The sequence below is a fragment of the Dioszegia hungarica genome, assembly GCF_025882075.1.
Source record: "Dioszegia hungarica strain PDD-24b-2 chromosome Unknown MKK02contig_2, whole genome shotgun sequence".
Taxonomy (NCBI): domain Eukaryota; kingdom Fungi; phylum Basidiomycota; class Tremellomycetes; order Tremellales; family Bulleribasidiaceae; genus Dioszegia; species Dioszegia hungarica.
This window is the reverse complement of record NW_026515766.1, coordinates 151,944-171,662: the sequence shown is the minus strand read 5'-3', so window position 1 is coordinate 171,662 and position 19,719 is coordinate 151,944. Positions and strand designations below refer to the sequence as shown.

The 19,719-nt window shown below is 57.6% G+C and overlaps 5 protein-coding genes across 5 annotated transcripts; 2 read left to right on the top strand and 3 right to left on the bottom strand.

The window, feature by feature from the left end:
* Positions 1-83: 83 nt before the first annotated feature.
* On the bottom strand, positions 84-1,607 carry MKK02DRAFT_39412 (uncharacterized protein; the record flags this gene model as incomplete). The annotated part of the gene is made up of 1 exon (XM_053090582.1): positions 84-1,607. One exon carries the CDS (start codon positions 1,605-1,607, stop codon positions 84-86), a length of 1,524 nt encoding a protein of 507 aa, XP_052948906.1.
* A 240-nt stretch (positions 1,608-1,847) lies between these two features.
* On the top strand, positions 1,848-5,828 carry MKK02DRAFT_29251 (uncharacterized protein; the record flags this gene model as incomplete). The annotated part of the gene is made up of 9 exons (XM_053087763.1): positions 1,848-2,604; positions 2,645-2,889; positions 2,931-3,155; positions 3,264-3,553; positions 3,609-3,659; positions 3,918-4,788; positions 4,835-4,927; positions 5,127-5,749; positions 5,798-5,828. 9 exons carry the CDS (start codon positions 1,848-1,850, stop codon positions 5,826-5,828), a joined length of 3,186 nt encoding a protein of 1,061 aa, XP_052948905.1.
* Positions 5,829-6,748: 920 nt separating this feature from the next.
* On the top strand, positions 6,749-13,040 carry MKK02DRAFT_29250 (uncharacterized protein; the record flags this gene model as incomplete). Its single annotated transcript, XM_053087762.1, has 11 exons — positions 6,749-6,866; positions 6,950-7,122; positions 7,145-7,762; positions 7,807-8,437; positions 8,512-9,968; positions 10,028-10,629; positions 10,661-10,671; positions 10,723-11,119; positions 11,214-12,207; positions 12,252-12,899; positions 12,951-13,040. The coding sequence occupies 11 exons, from the start codon at positions 6,749-6,751 to the stop codon at positions 13,038-13,040; spliced, it is 5,739 nt and encodes a 1,912-aa protein (XP_052948904.1).
* A 603-nt stretch (positions 13,041-13,643) lies between these two features.
* MKK02DRAFT_39404 (putative sodium bile acid cotransporter) lies at positions 13,644-15,099 on the bottom strand (the record flags this gene model as incomplete). Its single annotated transcript, XM_053090581.1, has 7 exons — positions 13,644-13,798; positions 13,836-14,167; positions 14,199-14,282; positions 14,315-14,337; positions 14,380-14,552; positions 14,586-14,915; positions 14,946-15,099. 7 exons carry the CDS (start codon positions 15,097-15,099, stop codon positions 13,644-13,646), a joined length of 1,251 nt encoding a protein of 416 aa, XP_052948903.1.
* Positions 15,100-15,372: 273 nt separating this feature from the next.
* Positions 15,373-19,472, bottom strand: MKK02DRAFT_39403 (SBF-like CPA transporter family-domain-containing protein; the record flags this gene model as incomplete). The annotated part of the gene is made up of 14 exons (XM_053090580.1): positions 15,373-15,407; positions 15,466-15,733; positions 15,784-15,796; positions 15,898-16,060; positions 16,112-16,446; positions 16,479-16,562; positions 16,603-16,625; positions 16,668-16,840; positions 16,873-17,202; positions 17,233-17,528; positions 17,587-17,731; positions 17,781-17,793; positions 17,825-18,301; positions 18,351-19,472. 14 exons carry the CDS (start codon positions 19,470-19,472, stop codon positions 15,373-15,375), a joined length of 3,477 nt encoding a protein of 1,158 aa, XP_052948902.1.
* Positions 19,473-19,719: the final 247 nt, after the last annotated feature.

Here is a 19,719-nt window from a genome sequence, read left to right as displayed (position 1 = left end):
TGCGTATACGAATAGGGATCTACTGATATGGACATCTAACACTCTATTTACGTCTACTTTGATCTAATGCCTACTTAAGAACGCTACCATAATCCCAGCTTCTTGCCCAGAATGTCCCTCACCACCTTCCGCGTCTCCTCAGCTTCACTTCCCCTCATCGGCCTGCCTAGCTCATCCCTGTCCCTCTCGCTCAGCCCCACCTTCTCATACAGCCCAAAGAAACACCCTTCCTCCCCATACGACCTTCTCACACCCTCGACCGCCTTCAGCGCCTCCCCGTACATCGCCTGGAACTGCTCCGGGCTATGCCATGTCTGGGCGTAAAGCATGGACCGTCCGCCGGACTGAATGAGCAGGTCGATCAGCTTCGAATGGAGGGTTTGGGGGTTGAAGGGGAATTGGCGGGGTCGACCGTATATCCCGACATTGATGAATTGCTTTTCCGCCGTGGAGTGATGGCTCGCGAGGAGCTGGCCGGTACTGGTCCCCTTGATTGGGCACAGCCAGAGCGGGTACACTCCCACCTCCCTCTCCGCCTCCTCAAGAAATTCTACCGCCTTCTCCGCCGGGACGTAGAAATCCTGAATGACCCGCATCCGCCCCAGATCCGTCAGATCCGACGAATGTAGCACCGCAAAGAGGTGCTTTGTATCGAGGAACGAGCCGACCATGAACCGCGTAAAGAGGTTGTCTCCACCCAGCATGTCCAGGACGTAGTTGGCCATCCAGAACGAACCGTAGTTGTACCGAAAGCAGTAGTCGGCATACGGGACCGTCATGGCGAGCTGGGAATGGATAGACTTGTAGTACCATTTGTCCCAGTGCCGGCTGAACCGGCGGATAGGGGAGCGAGGGGTGCTGGTGTGTGTACCGCGAACGACGAGGATATCGGTAGATGAGTAAGCGATGCCTTCCACCGTGTCCGAGGTTGACGATTGGAGGGCTGCGACCGCGGATGAGAAGGAAGAGTACCGTTCCGCCTGAAGCGAGACGTATGCCGGTGCCCGCGCAATCTGGAGCTTGACCCGCGTCATGAGCGCGACAGTATTGTAGCTGGCCGAGATGGCGTAGAAGAGGTCCGGATCGACCGAGGGGGAGCATACCCGTAGATCCGGAGTGAGGCATTCCAGCTCCAACACCGTATCGCTCACTTGGCCATACCGGTGGCTAGAACTCTCCAGCCCGCCTCCCGCTATAGCCCCACCGACAGTGATTCCCGGTAGCTCCGGAACGACCAGAGTGGTCATTCCCACCTTGAGCAGCTCGCGCAGGAGATCCCCGAATGGTACGCCTGGCTCGCAGAGGACGTATCCCCCGCTGGGGTTGATTTCGAGGATATGGTGGAATGAGGAGAGGTCGACGGGGAAGTAGGAGTATGAAGATTTGTGAGAGGAGTTCCGGATGGTGTTACTGTCGAGGGTACGGCGGTGCAGGGAGAGCTTGGACCCAAGGGGACGCGTCCGGAGCGAGGCGAGGATCGGGAGGAGTCGATGCTGGTGTGCCGCCTCGGAGGAGTATAGCGTTTTGGGCGCGTGTATATAGAGCAGCGTCACGGTGCCTATCAGCACAGCTGCCCCAGCCGCGAGTAGCGGTATCAAGATAGTCATGTCTAGACTGATGAGTTAAAGGCAATTGCAAGAGATACTCTAGGGATCGAAATTGATCGAGGAATGTACACACGTCGCCGTCGACGTCAGCGGCTGATCTGCAACCATACATCACTCCCCATGATCCTCAATATCCTCTGACATGGACTACCACTTACTGACAGTACGGTGGAGCTACCGGGACCTTCTACTGAATCCTCATCCAAAACCCTGAGGCCGGGGAGCGCAGCAGGCGAGGAGATGGGTCACACGCCTGACCCTCGAGCTGCAACCTTTGCCTCGCTCCCGCCAGAGCTCGTCACGCACATCGGGAACTATACCGATCTTGCCAGCGCTGCCTCCCTCGTCAGGGTGTCCCGCCTTACAGCGCTCGTGCTTGAACCGCGGGTCTGGCGAGACCTGGATCTGTATCTGACGGACGAGTTTTTGGAGAGGCCCAGCTTGAGCGGGGTCGAGCGGGAGGCGGGGGATGTGGGAGATGGGGCGGGGGCGGTAATCGATGAGGCGGCTCAGAACAAAGCAAGAGAGGCTTATGCGCTCCGGAAGCTCGTCAAGGGGGTGATGAGTCATGGAAGTGAGAGAAGGTGGAAGATGGTCGAGAGCGTGACGGTCGCTTCCCAGTCCGGCGCGACGAGATGGGTACTACCCATTTTGGAGAGCGTATCCCCCTACATCAAGTCCCTCGAGATCTACGACGAGGAAGACATCAGGCCGGACCCCACCTCGCTCGACAGCCAACTTCTCGCCTGCCATCGGGAGCTCCTCGCTTGCGGTCTCGGGCCTTTCCTTCGGATCGCTCGTCGTCGCCCGACTACACAATGCGGCCCTTTACCACCTCCAATTCATCCCTTTCCTTTGCGACGCGGTGCCCAATCTCCTCATCCTGTCGTTCCAGCACGATGCTCGCTCGATAACGGCTGCGGTCCCCCCACCATCGTCTCCCGGGTATCCCCGTTTCCTTACTCGGGACACCAAGCTGCGGCACCTCGCATGGGACGTACAGGCGATCGGAAGGCACCCAAGCTACGACATATCAGAGACCATTCTGGATCTCCTCAGTCGTAGTCCGGAGCTCTCGGAGTTGTCGTGCAGGATGAAGCATAATGCCTCGGACGCTATGGCGATGCGGTGCGTCAAGCACATGCAGCACCTGAGCAGTCTGGAATGGGGCTGGAAAGGCGTCATCGAGGCGGATCCTGAGGAGCTGGCCTTTGCGGATCAGGGGCCGGTGTTCCCGTCATTGATGAGGGTGATTCTGCGAACGAGAGATTGGTCTTTTCCAGTACGTGTCTCTCTCATCACCGGTACTGGGCTGATCATCAGGACACGTCGGACAGTATTTGCCCCTCGATGCCATCGCTCGGGGCAGTCCACTGGGATGTCGGCCATCGTCCATCCCCAACGTCCGCTATCCTCGACTCGTCCGCTCTACCCCTCTCTACCCATCCCATCCTCTTCCCCCCGACATTCGCTGCCTGGCTCCGGAGCTGCCCCAATCTCTGGATCATCAACTACATCGAGACGAGCGACTTTGACGACCGCACCCAGGTATTCTAGCGGATGGTCCGGAACGAACGCCGAAGCCGGACGCCAAGTTACATCTTCTCGATGCGGCATGGCGGGGAAGAGCTCATCTTTGGCCAGCTCCGCGTCCAGACGGTCCATCGGCGGGACCCGCAGAATCCAGCGGCGACGAGGCCGACCCGGATGCTCTATACCGGCGACGTGGCGTCTATCAGGGAGGTGGAGGATGTGGTCAGAGTGGACGAGGCGGTGTATCAGATGTTCTCGGAGTATGTGGGGCTCGCGGTGCCTTTCAAAGTGATTCAGCGGAAGGCGCAGGTGGAGGGGGGACGCCCAGGCGGGACTTGGGTCAGGCGGGGTGTGGATGTGGGCGACAAGGCGTGGAATGTGTTGACGAGCTGGAAGGAGTATGCCCAGAACCAGTGAGTAGGCGCCGAGGATATAGGAGGAGGAGGAGGACGTGGGCTGATCCGATAGCAAATCGGGAATCGAGGCGAAGCTGGCGGCGATCAGAGCTAACGGCGCCGCGTCCGCCTGATAGGTGGGCACATGGACGTCTGAGCTTTATGCGTCTCCGTCTGCGAGGCAGGAGAAGGTCCCGTGTCCTGTATCTTGCCGAAGGGAGGTCACGGTGGAAGGCAGGGAGGAGAGGCTTTGATCCGGAACTTTGCTGGGAGGTGAGGTCTTGGGCGCCGAGTTTTGAGTGAGAGACCTTGTGTGTAAAGATGCAGCACTAGCGCACCTGTTCCCACTGTTCCCACAGTCTGTCTGGCGCCTTGAGAGCAGTCTTCTACGAGGGGAAGAGAAGGTGGTGGCAACTCTTGAAAACCGACGCACGGGCTGCCTTCAAGCTTCCTCATTGATCTGCGCCAGTGAAGTCTTTCAACTGTCCATCTACCTCCCACATCACCATAAGACGCAGCTATGTCTACCTCGTCGACTGGCCAGACAGCAGCGTTTAGCTCTCTGCCGCGAGAGATCGTCGCTCTCATCGGACATCACGCCGATCTCGGGACCGCCTCCGCCCTCGCTCGGTGCTGTCGGTCAACCGCTTCAACGCTGGAACGGCGGGTCTGGCGAGACCTGGACCTGTTTCTTACGGAGGAGTTCCTCGCGCAGACACCATGGCGTGGGGAGGTGGAGCTGGAGGAGGAAGAGAGGCTCGGGCACATTCCATTCGGGCAGAGCTTGCGCTGCGCAAGCTGGTCAAGGGGGTGATGGCGCATGGGAACGAGAGGCGGTGGAAGATGGTGGAGAGCGTTACGCTCTTCTCCCAGTCGCCCACCTCCAGCTGGGCGGTGCCCTTGCTGGAGAATGTGGCGCCATACATCCGCTCACTGGACATTTTTCAGGAGCAGGGCGTCCATCGGGACGCGGACTCGATCGACAGCCAACTCCTGGCCTGCCATCGGGAGCTTCTGCTCTGCGGTACCGCCCTATCGTTCGGCTCGCTTACGACCGTCCGGCTCTATGTTGGCGCACTATACCATCTACAATTCATTCCCTTCCTCTGTACCTCCGCACCCAATCTGTCGACGCTGGAATTCGAATACCAGGCGCAATTACAGTGCGGAGCGCGTATTCCGGAATCGTCCCCAGGTTGTCCGCGGACTATCTTGCGCGACACCAAACTCCGACACCTCGCGCTGCAAGCTCGGTGCGCGGGGACCATAGGCCTGACCCGCAACTATGACACTGGCGAGGTGATACGGAACCTCATTGCTCGCAGTCCATTACTGTCCAACCTCTCGTGTGAGGTGTACGACGCTCTGGGGAAGAATTCGCTGGAGGATGGCGTAGGTCGCTTGTCGCACCTAAGGAACTTATTATGGCACTGACGAGGGCAATCTACCACAGTGTCGGAAGGGGAGGATACACCGGCGGAGGATGGCCCTTCATTTCAGAAGCTCGAGAGGGTGATTGTGCACTTGTATGGTTGGTCATTTCCGGTAGGTTTTGGCGCCTTCATATTACTGCTCCAGACTGACAGTACAGCTCTTGGGCGACAGTGTCCTCCCATCTATGCCTGCCCTGCGAGTCGTACATCTCGACTGTGATGGCCGGCCCGCAATGCGACCGCGTGATCTGGACACCATCGATCTCTCCGAAACGGACAACATCATCCATTTACCCGCGGAGTTTGCCGCTTGGCTGAGACGCTGCCCCCGTCTTCGCATGATCAATCACCTTAGGATGTCCCATCTACCCGCTGACTCGGGGCGGTTCGACTGGACATACAAGCTGGAAGTCGAGGGGAGGGTCACGGGCCGCATCTATTCGATGCGGCATGCCGGATCCGAGGTTCTCTACGGTTGCATGGACTGTGTGGACGTTCACCGGCGTGATCCAGTCGCGGCGAACGAGACGTACATAACGCGCATCCTCTACACGACCTCCAGCCCCGAAATTCGTCGGCTCGACGGGGTCGTGGACGTCGACGGGCCCTTCGAGCACATGTTCTCTGATTTTGAAGGGATGGTGGTGCCACTTGAAGTCATTCGACGGATGCAAAGGGCTGGGGGATACGAGCCGGACGAACATGGATCGATCAGGGGCGAGGAGGTCGGAGCGGAGGTGTGGAGTGTGTTGACGAGCTGGAAGGCAGAGGAGGATGCTAGGTGAGTCTCAGTCGTATTTTAGGTCGAGGTGTCGAGCTCATTGATTAGGTTGTCCGCTGTGGCTGCCGTCTCTCCCTGATCCCCCTTTTTCCCCTGCCACCCCGCGATCCCGACTTTCCTCACCTCGAATATGGCGTAATCTCCATCGGAGGTCGGGTGGAAGCGAGAAGTGGACGGAGGAAGGGGCTTGCGGATGGCAAGGGAGGGGAGGCGTTTCGATGGAGTAGGAGGGAATCCAATGCGCAAAATGAGGACGAGAAGGCTGCTAGGTGGAGGTCTGCGTAGAGGAAAGAGGCGTGAGCGATATCACGAGCTGTAAATGAGCCGAATAACTCAGGTGAGTCCGGTATTCTCAGCGAGGCGGACGAGGGGACTGCGCTGAATGAGTAGTCCTGGCGCAAGCGTCTCACTTCACCCATCACATCCTCTCCGCCACTATCCTAGCGCACACATCCGATCAACGCATCGTCCAGCCAGCCGGAATGCTCGACTGATCTTCATTATCGTCGGACTCGCACAACGCGCTGACTCCATGAAATCGAGATCGAGGCTGGACGGGGCGGTATCAGAGGCGGCGATACTACAAGCGGGGGCTGGGGACTTTGGTGTTTGGTGACACCTCTGAGATGGCGGATGAGGACTACGAAGGCGCAAAGGGGACAGAGCGGGAATTAGGTTGGATACAGCGGGAAGGGAGACTGGAATGGGATCGGGCGCAGAAGATAGGCTGCGGTCAGGTATGACATGAGGCAGGTATGTAGTCTGCTGCCCAACCACAGTCGATTTACGGCTAGCTAGCAAGAGCTCTGCCGGCTCACTCACGGGCTGACCACGACATAGCGGGCTCCAAGATCCAAGAAGCAAGAAGGCGGCGAGAAGATATCTGAGGAATGTGCGCACGGACCTTCGTCGTCCACCAGCTTATCCGTCCCCCAAATCGACCTCCTTCTTTCCTCCATCATACATCATCCTCGCCTACTCGCCCTCGTCGTCTTCGACATGTCGGCTACTACCCCTCAGGCGTCGATCACGTCGCTCACGTCCCTCCCAGTCGAGCTACTCGGCCGGATCGGGCATTACGCGGATCTCGGTACGGCTATCGCCCTTCGTCGGACATGTCGGCTGACGGCGGTCGCTGTCCAGCGCCGGCTTCTTCGGGACCTGGACCCCTTCATCACCGACGAGCGCTCTGAGGAGGAGATAGAGGCGGCGCGTCTTGCCGTGACGGAGGAGGAAGAGTCTATCAGGGAGGCGCGGGAGGTGTCCGCGCTGGGGCGGATGGTCAAGGGGCTGCTGAGTCGGGACCTGGTCCAGCCGCGGTGCTAGGAGACGGTGGAGAACGTCGCTCTCTGCCATCGATCATCAGCGATGAGGTGGGTGATAACTCTTTTCGAGGAGATATCGCCCTTCATCCGCTCGCTGCGGATCTTTCGTAGCGAGGACCATCCAGCCTACGACGACTCGCTCGACAATCACTTGCTCGCTTGTCATCGGGACCTCCTCCAATGCGGCCTTGGTCTATCGTTCGCCCCTCTCGTCGACGTCACCATCAGCTCGGAATCGCTGTACAACCTTCAATTTATCCCCTTCCTTTGCGAGTCGGCGCCTAACTTGCTCTCCATCGCATTCGAGTACCAGGGAGCCTGCTTCGAACACTATGACGGCGCTTCATCACCCGGTTTCCCCCGATGCCTCACTCGCGATACCCAGCTTACAAGGCTATCGATGACATTCGGTTGCCATGGCGCGAGTCAGATGAACAACCCTATCCCTACGTTTCTCGACCTCCTGAGACGTAGCCCGAATCTAGAGGTGCTGCTTTGCGATGCCAGTGATGCCGGATCGGCCGTGGGGTCAGTGGACGCAGTTCGTTGCATGTCGAGCCTACGTGATCTTCTGTGGCGATGGGAAATCGCGTACCAAGAGCCGGAGCCCTTCAATATCCCTGGAGACGGGCCAGGCCTCGCCGCGCCTCGCCGAGCGGTACTGACCCATTACGGGTGGTCGTTCTTTGTAAGTCCGACTGTTTGCGACCTTGAACTTCAGCTGACTGGTAGATCGAGAAGGACTTGGCTTCCACTATGCCCGCCGTCGAGATCATTCACTTCGATTGCTCAAAACGTGCGAGGATCTCGTCCGAAATCGAGCCATGTGCGCCCATCAGCCGCGGCGCCGGTGGCCAGACGACTCCCATGATCCTACCACCCAAGTTTGCCGCTTGGCTCCGCGACTGCCGCCGGCTCCGGATCATCAACTACATCTATCGCAGCGACATGGCCTCAGGCTTCGGTCTCTTCGACCATCTCGACCGGGTGGAGTCGGCGGGCGATGTCTCAGCGCATATCTTCTCGGTTCGGTACGGCTATAGCGAGCTCCTTTACGGCCGCATGCTCGTCATGGACGTCCTTCATCGTAAGGGGCACCGTACGGAGAAGACGCGCGTTACACGTATACTCTACACCGCGAATCTGGCCAGCCTCCTGAAGTTTCGCCCGGTCCTGCAGATCGGGGAGCCCTTTTGGTATCCCTTTTCCGAGTACGAGGGGATGGCGGTACCGATGGAGGTCATTACGGCGATGAAGAAGGCAGAGGGGGTCAAGGAGGATGATTACTGGGATTGGAGAGGCGTGGAGTTCGGAGCAGAAGCATGGAGGGTGTTGATGAGCTGGAAGAGTAAGATGGTCGCAGGTGAGTGTTTGGATCATATCATGATTTTTTTGGGGAATCGCTGAAAGAGCAGGTGATTCGATTTGATCTACAAGATTTCGCATGCCCTCAACCCCTCACTCCCCACCTTTCCCTCATCTGTACCTTTTCATCACCCAGCACTACTGGATCCAGGGCCAAAGCGATACGTTCCAGATACAGCACGGCGGCAGAGAAGGGGGTAGCGGGATTAGGGGAAGAAGGCAGAGAGCGGCTGGGTGTGAGCATGGGCGATAGAGTGCACGATAGATCATATCACTCCAGTACTCAGACGGTTCTGTTGGACAGCAGCATCAGCACACGCGCGTTCCGAGCCGCAATGAGGAACCTAGCATCTGCAGAGAGCACGAGGGCGAAGGAAAACGCAGCCAAAACGGACGCACGGATCAAGATATTAAGATCTTGGCTGCTCCGAAAACTCTCTACTTCCTTCTCTCTCTTCTATACGTATACGACTCAGTCTACTGCATTCCCAATGACGCTTACATCTACGTCTACCTCGACAGCTCTGCTGTCGCCACCCACATCGCTATCGTCGCTACCGGTCGAACTGCTCGGTCGGATCGGGCATTACGCGGATCTCGGTACGGCCATCGCCCTTCGTCGGACGTGCCGGCTCACTGCGGTCGCCCTGCGCTGGCGGGTCTTGCGGGACCTGAACCTCTTCGTTACGGATGAGCTCTCTCCAGAGGCCAGAGAGGCGGCGCGACGTGCACGGATCGTTGAAGAGGAGGGGAAGGGAAGGGAAACGCAAGAGGTGTACGCGCTGGGACGGATGATCAAGGGGCTGCTAAGGCGGGACCTTGCCGACCCGAGGTGCTGGGAGGCGGTGGAGAACGTCGCTCTTTGCCACCGGTCATCATGGATGAGCTGGACGATATCTCTGTTCGAAGAGATATCGCCCTACATCCGATCGTTACGGGTTTTCAGGGGACACGATCAATCTCCTAGCGAGGACTCCTTCGATAATCAGCTTCTATGCTGCCACCAACAACTTCTCCGGGGCGGCTTCGCGATATCCTTCAATTCGCTCGTCGACGTCACTATCAGCTCGGAATCGCTCTACAACCTCCAATTCGTGGTCTTCCTTTGCGAGTCGGCGCCGAATTTGTGCTCGATGGCGTTCGAGTATCGAGCGTGTTTCCAAGCGCACAAGCCCATATCCAAGCCATCCACGGCCTTTCCTCGGTCGCTCACTCGCGATACTCAACTCAAGAGGCTTTCCCTCAAAGTCAACTGCTCACACGCGAGCCGTGATTACAACCCCGTCGACACAATCATCGACCTGCTCGGGCGCAGTCCAAAGTTGGAGGTCTTGCTATGCAAAGTCAAGGGTGGTCTTAAAGCCGAGATGCCGCTGGAAGCCATCAGAACATTGGCTCGTCTCCGCGATCTCCGATGGGACTGGCGGTTACAATATGGCGCGGCGGAATCTGTGGACATGGCAGCAGGGAACGTTGGCTTTGACTCGCTTAGGCGAGTGATGCTACCTCTGAGCGAGTATACTATCCCTGTAAGCACACTTCCGTTCATCCTTGATAATGAGCTGGAGACTGCTCGCTGACATATCAGGTCGGCGAGATGTTGGCTACTTCGATGCCTCTCCTAGAGATCATCCATCTCGACTGCTCAAGGCTCAACTCATCTTCCGACTCGAGGCTGAATCAAGGTTTCGTCAAACGCACCGCCACCGACCAGGATGGCACGTACATGCTTTTACCCGCAGCGCACGCTTCCTGGCTTCGCAAGTGCGCACGACTACGAATCGTTCACTACATGACGCCCATGTATCGACCTGTAAGGCCCGGCCAATGCTCCCTATTCGACCATCTCGATCGTGTCGAGGCGGAAGGGAACGTCTCCGGCTATATCTACTCGATTAAACACCGCGGCGACGAGCTCCTTTACGGTCGGATGCTTATCCACCTTGTCCATCGGTCGGTCTCGGCCTTCCCGGACAAAACGTCCGTCAGTCGAGTGTTGTACACCGCAGCCGGCAGAGTTCTGAGTTGGGCAAAGGGTGTAATACAGGTGGACGAGCCCTCGTGGTGTGCTTTCACCGAGTACGAGGGCATTTTGGTGGAGCGGGAAGTCATTGCGGCGATGAAGGAAGCGGAGGGGGTCGAGGGAAGCGAGCACTGGAACAGGCGGGGCGTGGAGGTAGGGGCAGACGCGTGGGCGGTGTTGACGAGCTGGCTGGACGAGAAACAAGCCGAGTGAGCACGATCAACTTGGATTTGAGCGAGGGCAACGAGCTGATTCAGTAGGATCTCCCCCTCGACACCCATCAGCCCTCTCTCCCCCCCTAGCTCCATCTCGAGCCCCGCATCCGGCTTTTCCTCCTCTCTCGATGACTGAAACTGCTTCATCACCATCCGACCACGGCGGACGAGACGCTGGCACGGAGGGCACCGGGAAGGGGCTGGACGGTGTAGGGGATGGACGATGCGGCAGCGTTGAGGGCGGGTGGCTATACCGAGAGAATGATGTTGAGATGAGGCCTGGGGATAGTAGTAGGGCCAACATTTATGTTCCCGTAGCTTCGAGTGATAGCCAATCATGCCTGTTCATGCAGATATCAGTCAGAGAAGTGGATCATGGATGCTGCAGAGCCAGAAATGAGGAATGCGGAGCATGCACTAAAGTTTTACCGCCCAGTCAACGGTTGACTCAGACGGGATTCATCTCTGGACCTCTTATCACAACACATCCATCTTGTTCAGCTGCTATACCCCACGATGGCGACACCTACTGGCAGCTCAGCCGCAACGCTGACCTCTCTACCGCGGGAGCTCATTGCTCAGATCGGGAATTACGCGGATCCAAAGACCGCCGCCTCGCTCGCCGGCGTCTCTCGCCTGACGGCCGGTATCCTCGAGCGTCGCATCTGGCGAGACCTGGAGCTCTATCTCACGGAAGAGTTTATGGCGCAGCGTTCATGGCTAGGATATATCCCGCCGGAGAGGGAGGCGGAGCTGCGGAAAGCAAGGGCGGAGTACGCGCTGCGGAAGATGGCGAAAGGGGTTTTGATGAATGGGAACGATAAGCGGTGGAAGACGGTGGAAACGGTCACTCTGTGCTCTCGCTCCCCAGCGATGAGCTGGGTGGTCAATTTCTTCGAGAACATCTCGCCCTTTATCCGGTCGCTGGCGATACGGCCCACCGTCGGGGTCATCCCCAGCGCGGAATCCCTCGACAACCACCTCCTCGCTTGCCACTCGGAACTCCTCCGCTGCGGTCTCGGCCTCTCATTCTCTTCCCTCACCACCGTACAGATCGGACACAACGCTCTTTACAGCATCCTCTTCATCCCCTTCCTTTGCAATTCTGCCCCACACCTGGTCTCGCTCGCCTTCGAATACAATGCGGTCTATGAGGGTGCGGCCAATATGCCGCAATCTCCTCTCGGCGGACAACGGTTTATCGAGCGCGATACAGTCATACGGAAATTATCCCTTTCGGCGGACCTCGTGGAGGTGGTGGCATTTCGCGATCCCGCCGAGGTGATCGTCGATCTTCTGAACCGCAGCCCAAACCTGGTATCGCTATCGTGCGAGGTGGATGAAGCGGAAGCAGGGGAGCCAGCGTTAGCGGCTGCAACGTGTATAGGGCGCATGCTTCACCTTCGTACTTTGCATTGGGGCTGGCTCGATGGCATGGTGGTGGCGAGTATGAGGGGTATCGCGGTGGAGGGTCCAAATTATCCGCAACTCCAGCGGCTGATCTTACCTACACGAGAATGGTCTTACCCGGTAAGCGAGACCGCACGATGCTAGAAGATCTGGCTGATCTGTAGACGAGACAAGCTACTCTGCCGTCCTTACCGAGGGTCGAAATCCTTCACTTTGACTGCCGCTCCCGCATCTCAGACACTGGGCCGTATCTGGCACCCGGAATGAAGATTCCTCTCATCATTGCTGGAACGGATCTACGCCCCATGTCGATCCCCGTCAAGTTCGCTTCGTGGCTTCGGAAATTGCCGGGGCTCCGGGAGATCGGCTATACATCACGGCGCGACAGTCACGGTGGCGTGGTTTCGGTCGGCGATCTGGACCCGACCGAGGCTGCGGTCGAGGTGACGGGCCACATCTACTCGGTGTGCCATGGCGGCGAAGAGCTCCTATATGGTGACATGCTCGTCCAAGATATCCATCAGTGGGAGTCCCGCAATCCGCAGGAGACATGCCCGACTCGCGTATTCTACACCGGTGCACCCGCGGAAACGTTTACTCGCCTACCGCATTTGGCTCGAGTCGACGAGCCTACCTGGTGTCCGTTCGGCGACTATCGCGGAGAATCAATAGTCCACGCTGCTATTCGAGGGATCAAGGAGATTGAAGGCGTCAAAGGTAGCGGATACTGGGAGCGAAGGGGCGTAGAGGTGGGGCTGGGCGCTTGGAATTTAATGCGGCGCCAGAGGAGCATCATGCTTGGGATAGAACAGGTGAGCATGGAAGCAGACTCGTACGTGACTGATGTCGAGCTGATCCGCTAGGGGAGGTGGGCCCGGAAGGTCCGCGAGCTTGCGGCCAAGACCAGCGAGCGCGCGGCCAAGACCAACGGGAAGGTCCGGACAAATACGTGATGTGGGCCGTCCTGGATTTCGGCGCTTCATCGCGGGCGGCGTTGCTTAAATGATGATGTTAGCCATGGGGGGCGGTGGTGGTCCTCGGCGGTTCTCTATGGGGAGTAGGGAAGGATGAGCTGTTTATGCGACAGATCAGCTCGACAGGGTCAATATGAGGGCATGGGTGTACTGTATATGAATCGCTGATACACTGAGGTGCGCAACGACCTGCTTATTGACCGGATTTTCTGACAGCTTACACGTCCAGCAGCCGTCTTGAATGGTATAGCGCGAGCTGATAACACCTGCCTATGCTAGACGTTCCGTCGAGCCGTACTGGATGCCCACCCCCCTTCGCGTATCGCATCCGCTCAATCCCGTATATCATCAAAGGCAACCCACACCTCGCACCAGCAAATTCGTACAGCTGTGAGTCCGCTGGCCTGCCGGTATCCGATTGAACTAATCCCTTCTTACCTCGTCGCGGCTGCCCATGCTCATGGTATGCTGACTGGCTGCTGGGCTGGGCTCGCCTCTCCTCGTGACGTCTACCTTCGCTTCGCGCTATCACTGGACTTTGCTAGAGGTGCATACTACATGCTACAACGACAGTGAGCTCACTCATTTCACCTCATCCAAGGAGCCCTCCCGATCGATCAGCTCGTGCTGATTGACAGCCTCGCTGACAATCGCTTCCTCGAGGACCAGCATGTCCGGCCTGTCATTCCACCTCTTGAAGAGATGACTGAGCAGCTGCGCCATAACGATCTGCTCGACTGCAAGGTCAGCTCATACCGTAGCGGGGGTACTCACGCTGATACAGTCCAAATGGGATCGATATGATTGCCCGCTCCCTCGCTCCAAACCCGCCATACAAAACATCCATCATGGGCGTCCCTACGGCCAGTCCCTTGGCTGCTGCGCAATAGCATACCGCCGTCGTCTCGCCCTTTGTCAGTCTGTACGCCTGGGCTGCCTTGCCCATCTTGCCGTCCGAAATGGGGATAAAGGGGAGACGAGCGATAAAGAGGCCGACCGCGCTGAAGCCGAGGTAGAGAAAGATGATGAGGAAGATGACGAGCGCGATGGAGCCGGGAGGGATACTGGAGAACGCATTGTTGTGAAATTGCGTGGAGAAGACGGACCTGGAGTCAGCAACGCCGGAGATGGACTCACCAGACCAGGGTGACAAGCAAGAACGAGGAGACTTTTGGTAGCTGCAGGGCCTGTACCACTCTTTTTGTTGGCTTGTAGAAGAAACTACCGTTAGCTCGGGCCATGTTGCTGCTCACTATTGCACAACTTGTCCGATGGTCTAATTGTCAGCTCGACCTTGGACCGCGGTTATATGACTCACAAAGGGGAGAAACATGGCTAGTCCAAGCTTCATCATGACCCGCCTGTACATTTCGCCTAGCCCAGCCAGACCAGGCGACCCATTCTCCGCTATCGGTATGCCTTGATGCCACCCTGGCGCCGAGAAGAACATCTGGTTGATGAGCGGGCTAAACAGTACCCCAAGAAGGTTGCCTGGTATCAGCTCAGCTCGTATCATCCACTTACCAAGTACAACTTCTACAGTAGCGGCCTCTCCATTCCCGCCTCCAGCGATCGTCATAGAGATGTTACTGGCAATACTCGTACACGCGCACCCCACGAACTGTATTCCGATCAAGATGTACATGTCGATCTGCGGGTTCCTCGCCGCCTTGATGATGTTGAGTAGGGCAAAAGTGAAGGTAGGATAGATGAGCAGAGATGTGATCTGGGTGATGAGATGCAGCCGATAGTTGCGCGCCTGGTTCCATAGCGCCGGAGTGGAAAGCGTCAGACCGGTGATGAGGAAGATGGACCCGATGGCGCCGTACTGTACCGAGTACTCTGATCGGATGACTATCTCAGCATAGTCTAGTCTAGACTTACTGCCGCCATTGCGAGCCACTTCAGGCCAGCGCCAAGCCAGCGTCACAGCGACCCCGTTGAGGATGAGGAACCAGTTCCCGAGAATGAACCAGAAGATTCGCTTCCAAGGGGCCTGAGCTGCCGGCGACGCCAGGGAAGGCGACGGTGAGCTCATTACTGCCGCCACGCACGAGAGCGCCGGGACATGTGCGGAGAAGCTGATGTTGCAAACTGAGGGACGCGCAAGGAGGCGAGTGGAGGGAAAAGTGGGGAACTTTATCGGCATTAGCCGGCTATACTTTGCCGACCTTGAGCGAGCTGTGCTGGTAGGTGTGCTTCCTGGACTCTTGCATTTGACAGCCAGAACATAGCTCCCCTCTGAAGTGCGTCTAGAGATCGCCAGAGAGACGGGCCAGAAGTCTGATGAGATGGCCAAGGACAGCAACCTCTACGTACTGCCAGCGAGAAGTAGCCGGTGCAGACCTACCTCGTCAGCTGGAGCTACTCGCAAAAGGAGGAGATTCAGGCTCAGAATACTCACGGCCGAGGGTGCCACTTGATTGCAGTCCACAGGTATCCGCCGCGCCGAATCCTTGCCCTTCGTGCCCCATCGCTAGGCATATCTGCTCCTCCCCCCTTCCCTCCGGTCCGTGCACGGGCAGCATCTCCAGAAGACGGCCCAATCTGATTGCTCGCTGGCGGATCGGTCGTGGCGATAGTGTAGCCTGGAGCATGCTGAAGTCAAGGAGCAGTAGCGCGGGATGAGGCGGTGTTGACCGGGACCTGAGCGGTCGGAAGTGGAGCCTGGGCTATCCGAGTCAGTATCGCCAAATGAGCTGCGGGGAAGTGACGAGCTCACCAAAAATACCCTGCTGAACGATGCAGCAAAGACGCTGTTTCCGCAAAGCGCCTAGTATACTGCCTCTCCGGAGCAGAGACGCCAGAGCAGCCGATGGCCTGACCAAGGTCTCACTTTTTGTCGACATCCTCCTCGATCATAGAGCCCTCCCTCTCGAGAAGCTCATGGTGACCGACAATCTGGCTCGGCACTTCGTCCATCGACAGTACTGGTTCTGGTCGAGCGTTCCACCGCTTGAAGACGTGACGGAGAAGCTGGGCCATCACGAGCTGCTCCACTGCCGGATCAGCTGGTCCCCAAGTTCCAAAGTTGCACCACTAGAACTCACACTGGTACAGCCCAAACGGAATGGAGATGATCGCTCTCTCCCTCGCCGCGAAGCCCCCATACAGCGCGTCCAGCATGGGCGTGCCCACCGCCAAGCCCTTTGTTGCAGCGCAGTAACAGACTGCGGTCGTTTCGCCCTTCGATAGCTTGTACCGCCGGACCGCTCGTATGATTCTGCTGTCTAGTCGAGCTGGGATGAAGGTCTGACGAGATACGCAGAAGCCGACCGCGCTGAAGCCGAGATAGAAGATGATGATGAGGAAGACTAGGAGGTATATCGAAGCGGATGGGAGGCTTGAGAATGCATCGTTGTGGAATTGGGTGGAAAAGAGAGCCCTGGAGTCAGCAGCGATCTCTGGCGGACTTACCAGACAATGGTGGCGAGGAGAATGGATGATACTTTCTGAAGATGCAGCGCCTGTCCAGCGGCCTTCACTGCTTTGGGGAAGTAGCTGCCATCAGTTTTGTCTCAGTGCCTTAATTGGGACCCACTATTGCACGGCGAGCCCAGTCGTCTGATAGTCAGCAGCGCTCCCGCTGGTATTACCAGTACTCACGAAAGGAAGCAGCATCGCCAGTCCCATCTTCATCATGACCTTTCGGTACATCTCGCCCAGACCCGCGAGACCGGACGATCCGTCCTCCCCAATAGGTATCCCCCTATCCCAGCCCGAAGCCGAGAAGTACATCTGGTTGAGCAAGGGGCTGAAGAGCACGCAGAGGAGATTGCCTGGCATCAGCCAGTCCCTCGTTAAAGCTCACCTAGAACCACTTCCACCGTAGCAGCCTCACCATTGCCGCCACTCGCGATAGTGACCGAGATGTTGCTGGCGATACTGGTACATGCGCACCCGACAAACTGGACTCCAATCAGAATATAGATGTCAATCTCCGCATTTCCCGCTGCCTGGATGATGTTCAGCAGCGCAAAGGTGACCGCTGGGTAGACGATGAGCGATATAAATTGAGTGATGAGGTGCAGGCGGTAGTTGCGGGCTTGATTCCATAAAGCGGGTATGGATAGCGTTAGACCGGTAATCAGAAAGATTGAGCAGATTACGCCGTATTGTACAGAGTATTCAGAGTGGATGACTACGTGAGCGACGTCGTGGGAGGACTTACTGCCTCCTCCTCGAGCAACATCGGGCCAGCGCCAGGCGAGGCCGACCGCGATTCCGTTCAGGCACAACGCCCAGCTGTCGAGGGTCACCGAGAGCGCCCGTCTCCAGAGTGGGGCGGCTTCGACCGGTACCGACTGGACCATATCATGGACGTCCTTCTTGTTGCGTCGGCTGGACCGACAAGACACGAGGCCGCTGCAGAGGCTGAACGGACTATAGATGCTGAGATGATGGTCGAGAGTGGAGTCGAGATCGGAGGAGAAGTCGGGAGCTCGGCGCCGGACATTGCCGAATGTACTGAGCTCATCACATTGATCCCCCTCAACATCAGTCGCTGGCGCTACCGTACGTATACATGGTCTGATAGCTAGGGATATGTACAGCCCGCTCGAACGTATACAGACCAATCTCTAGCCGCTGAGAATTGCGGAGGGAAGTGACATGCGAGGACTGATGCTCATCTACTTTCCCGAGATGGAAGTAGGGTATCTTATGACTCCCTGACATATCAGCTTCAGTATAAGGTGTGCACGTCGAAAAAAGACTCACCCGTGCATCCATTCTAGTAGTAGCCGCCATGTTTCCTCATCCACATCCACGCCTCTCCGCTCCCAGCCCTCCGTTTCCAACCCCGCATGACGCCTCATCCTCTCCAGAACCTCCATTGGTATCACCTGGCCTCTGAAGTCCGTATAGTCATGCCATGAAAGCTCGCTTGTATCGCCCGATGCCGACGGAAGATAGAACCGCCTGCTGTCGCAAGGTTCTGCGAGGAAACGCAGGTGGAGAAGCTCTTGACCGAGATACCGAAGTGACCAGACGGTTCCTATGGGCCGTCCGTGGTCGATCCCGGCGAGTGCGTGGACGGGGATTGTTTCCGCTGCTATCCAGAGGGGATTGTCGCAGCAGGCGAAATAGATGTCGTCGAGGTGAGGCGCAGCGCGTAGCCAAGCGGCAAATTCCGGATTGATGGCCATTGGTCCGATGCTGATCGGTTCGCTGGAGTAATCGGTGCAGATGATGACGGTTTTGACGCCTCGGGCGATAGGTAGGGAGGCGATGGGCGTAGTCTGAGGTAGTCAGTCATTGCAAGACGAGTACTGGCGGAATTCCACTCACGGAGTGAAGCCATGTTCCATAGGGAATAGCAAGCCTTTCCACGCTATCTGGCAGCGACGGCTTGGCCTGCTTCTCCACCGCCAGCATCATCTCCTGCTCACTCATGCGCGTTGTACGCAGGGCCGCTGTGTGCTCAAACCAGCCGGGTAGGTACAGCTCCCGTAGCTCCGAGAGCTCGTGTAGATCGGAGAATATGGAGGAGTCGAAGGAATGTTGATCGTCGAAATACCAGAGGTACAGGATTTGGAGCCGGTCGCTCTGTTTGATAAGCCACCGAATCGGGTTGAAGGCGACCGGTCCCGCCGGGGGTAGCTCCACGTCGCCATACCAGGAGACGGAGAGCCAGCGCAATTTGCGAAGACGGACACCAGAACGAGGATAGGGAGCGTTTATCTCCTCAAGCTCGTCCTCGTCCTCGTCCGATCCACCTTCTGAACTAGGCCACTCGTACGCTTCCAGGTCAAAGGAGAGTTTGAGCGAGACTAGGTTGGGAGCGATCTCGCTGAGGAGATAGACGAATTCGGCCATTTCGAACGTACCGTAGTCGAGTGTGAGATGTGTGAGCGCCGGGAACGACAGCTCGACGTTGCGCTCTCTGATGATCCGTCGGTGATGCAGCAGTCCGATGTCCAGGTACGGAACCCGAAACGTGTTCTTTAGGACGGTAAGCGATTGTAGGTATGGGGAGACCTCCTCGAGGAGATGGGCGATCGCGCCGCCTGTCCCACTGAGCGGGACTACCGTCACGTCCCGCACCATTGCCCATCTCTTGGTATTCCCCCTCCCCAGCACGCTATCCACCTTTGCCCACAGATCACATCCGGAGGCGTGGTAACGCCCATGATCCGCACATGCCCGGCAGTCCCGCTCAGCGAGGCGCGTAGTTCCCTCTTCAACGGAGAGGTTGAGGTCCCGCCATATCCGATGATCAGCGATGGGGGTGAACAAGGATGAGACGCGAGCGAGGGCGAGGGCGGAGGGGAGATCAAGCTCGAGAACGATTTGTTCGAGCAGTTCTTGCGGGAGGGTGCTGAGACTCGCTGATGAGGGAGACGGAGTGGAGGGGTGGGTGGGGATTGGGATGGGAGTGGCCGGTGCTGTAGGGGAGGAGAGATCCGACATAATGGTGCTATCGGAGAGGTCGATGGACGGTTGTATGATTAAGGTGAACGCGACCATTAAGAGGCTGAGTGACAGATCGGACGTCCGTGCGTCCCGAACCGAGCTGAAGGGTCTAGTGGAGGAGGCTAGTGGAGATCGCACTGCATGACCTGCTCTGCTAGCTGAACTTAGAGCTTGAGGTCGCCCCATACTTGACGTGCTAAGATGCATGGAGTCAACTGGAACTTGTGGCTGGACAGCGGTCAAC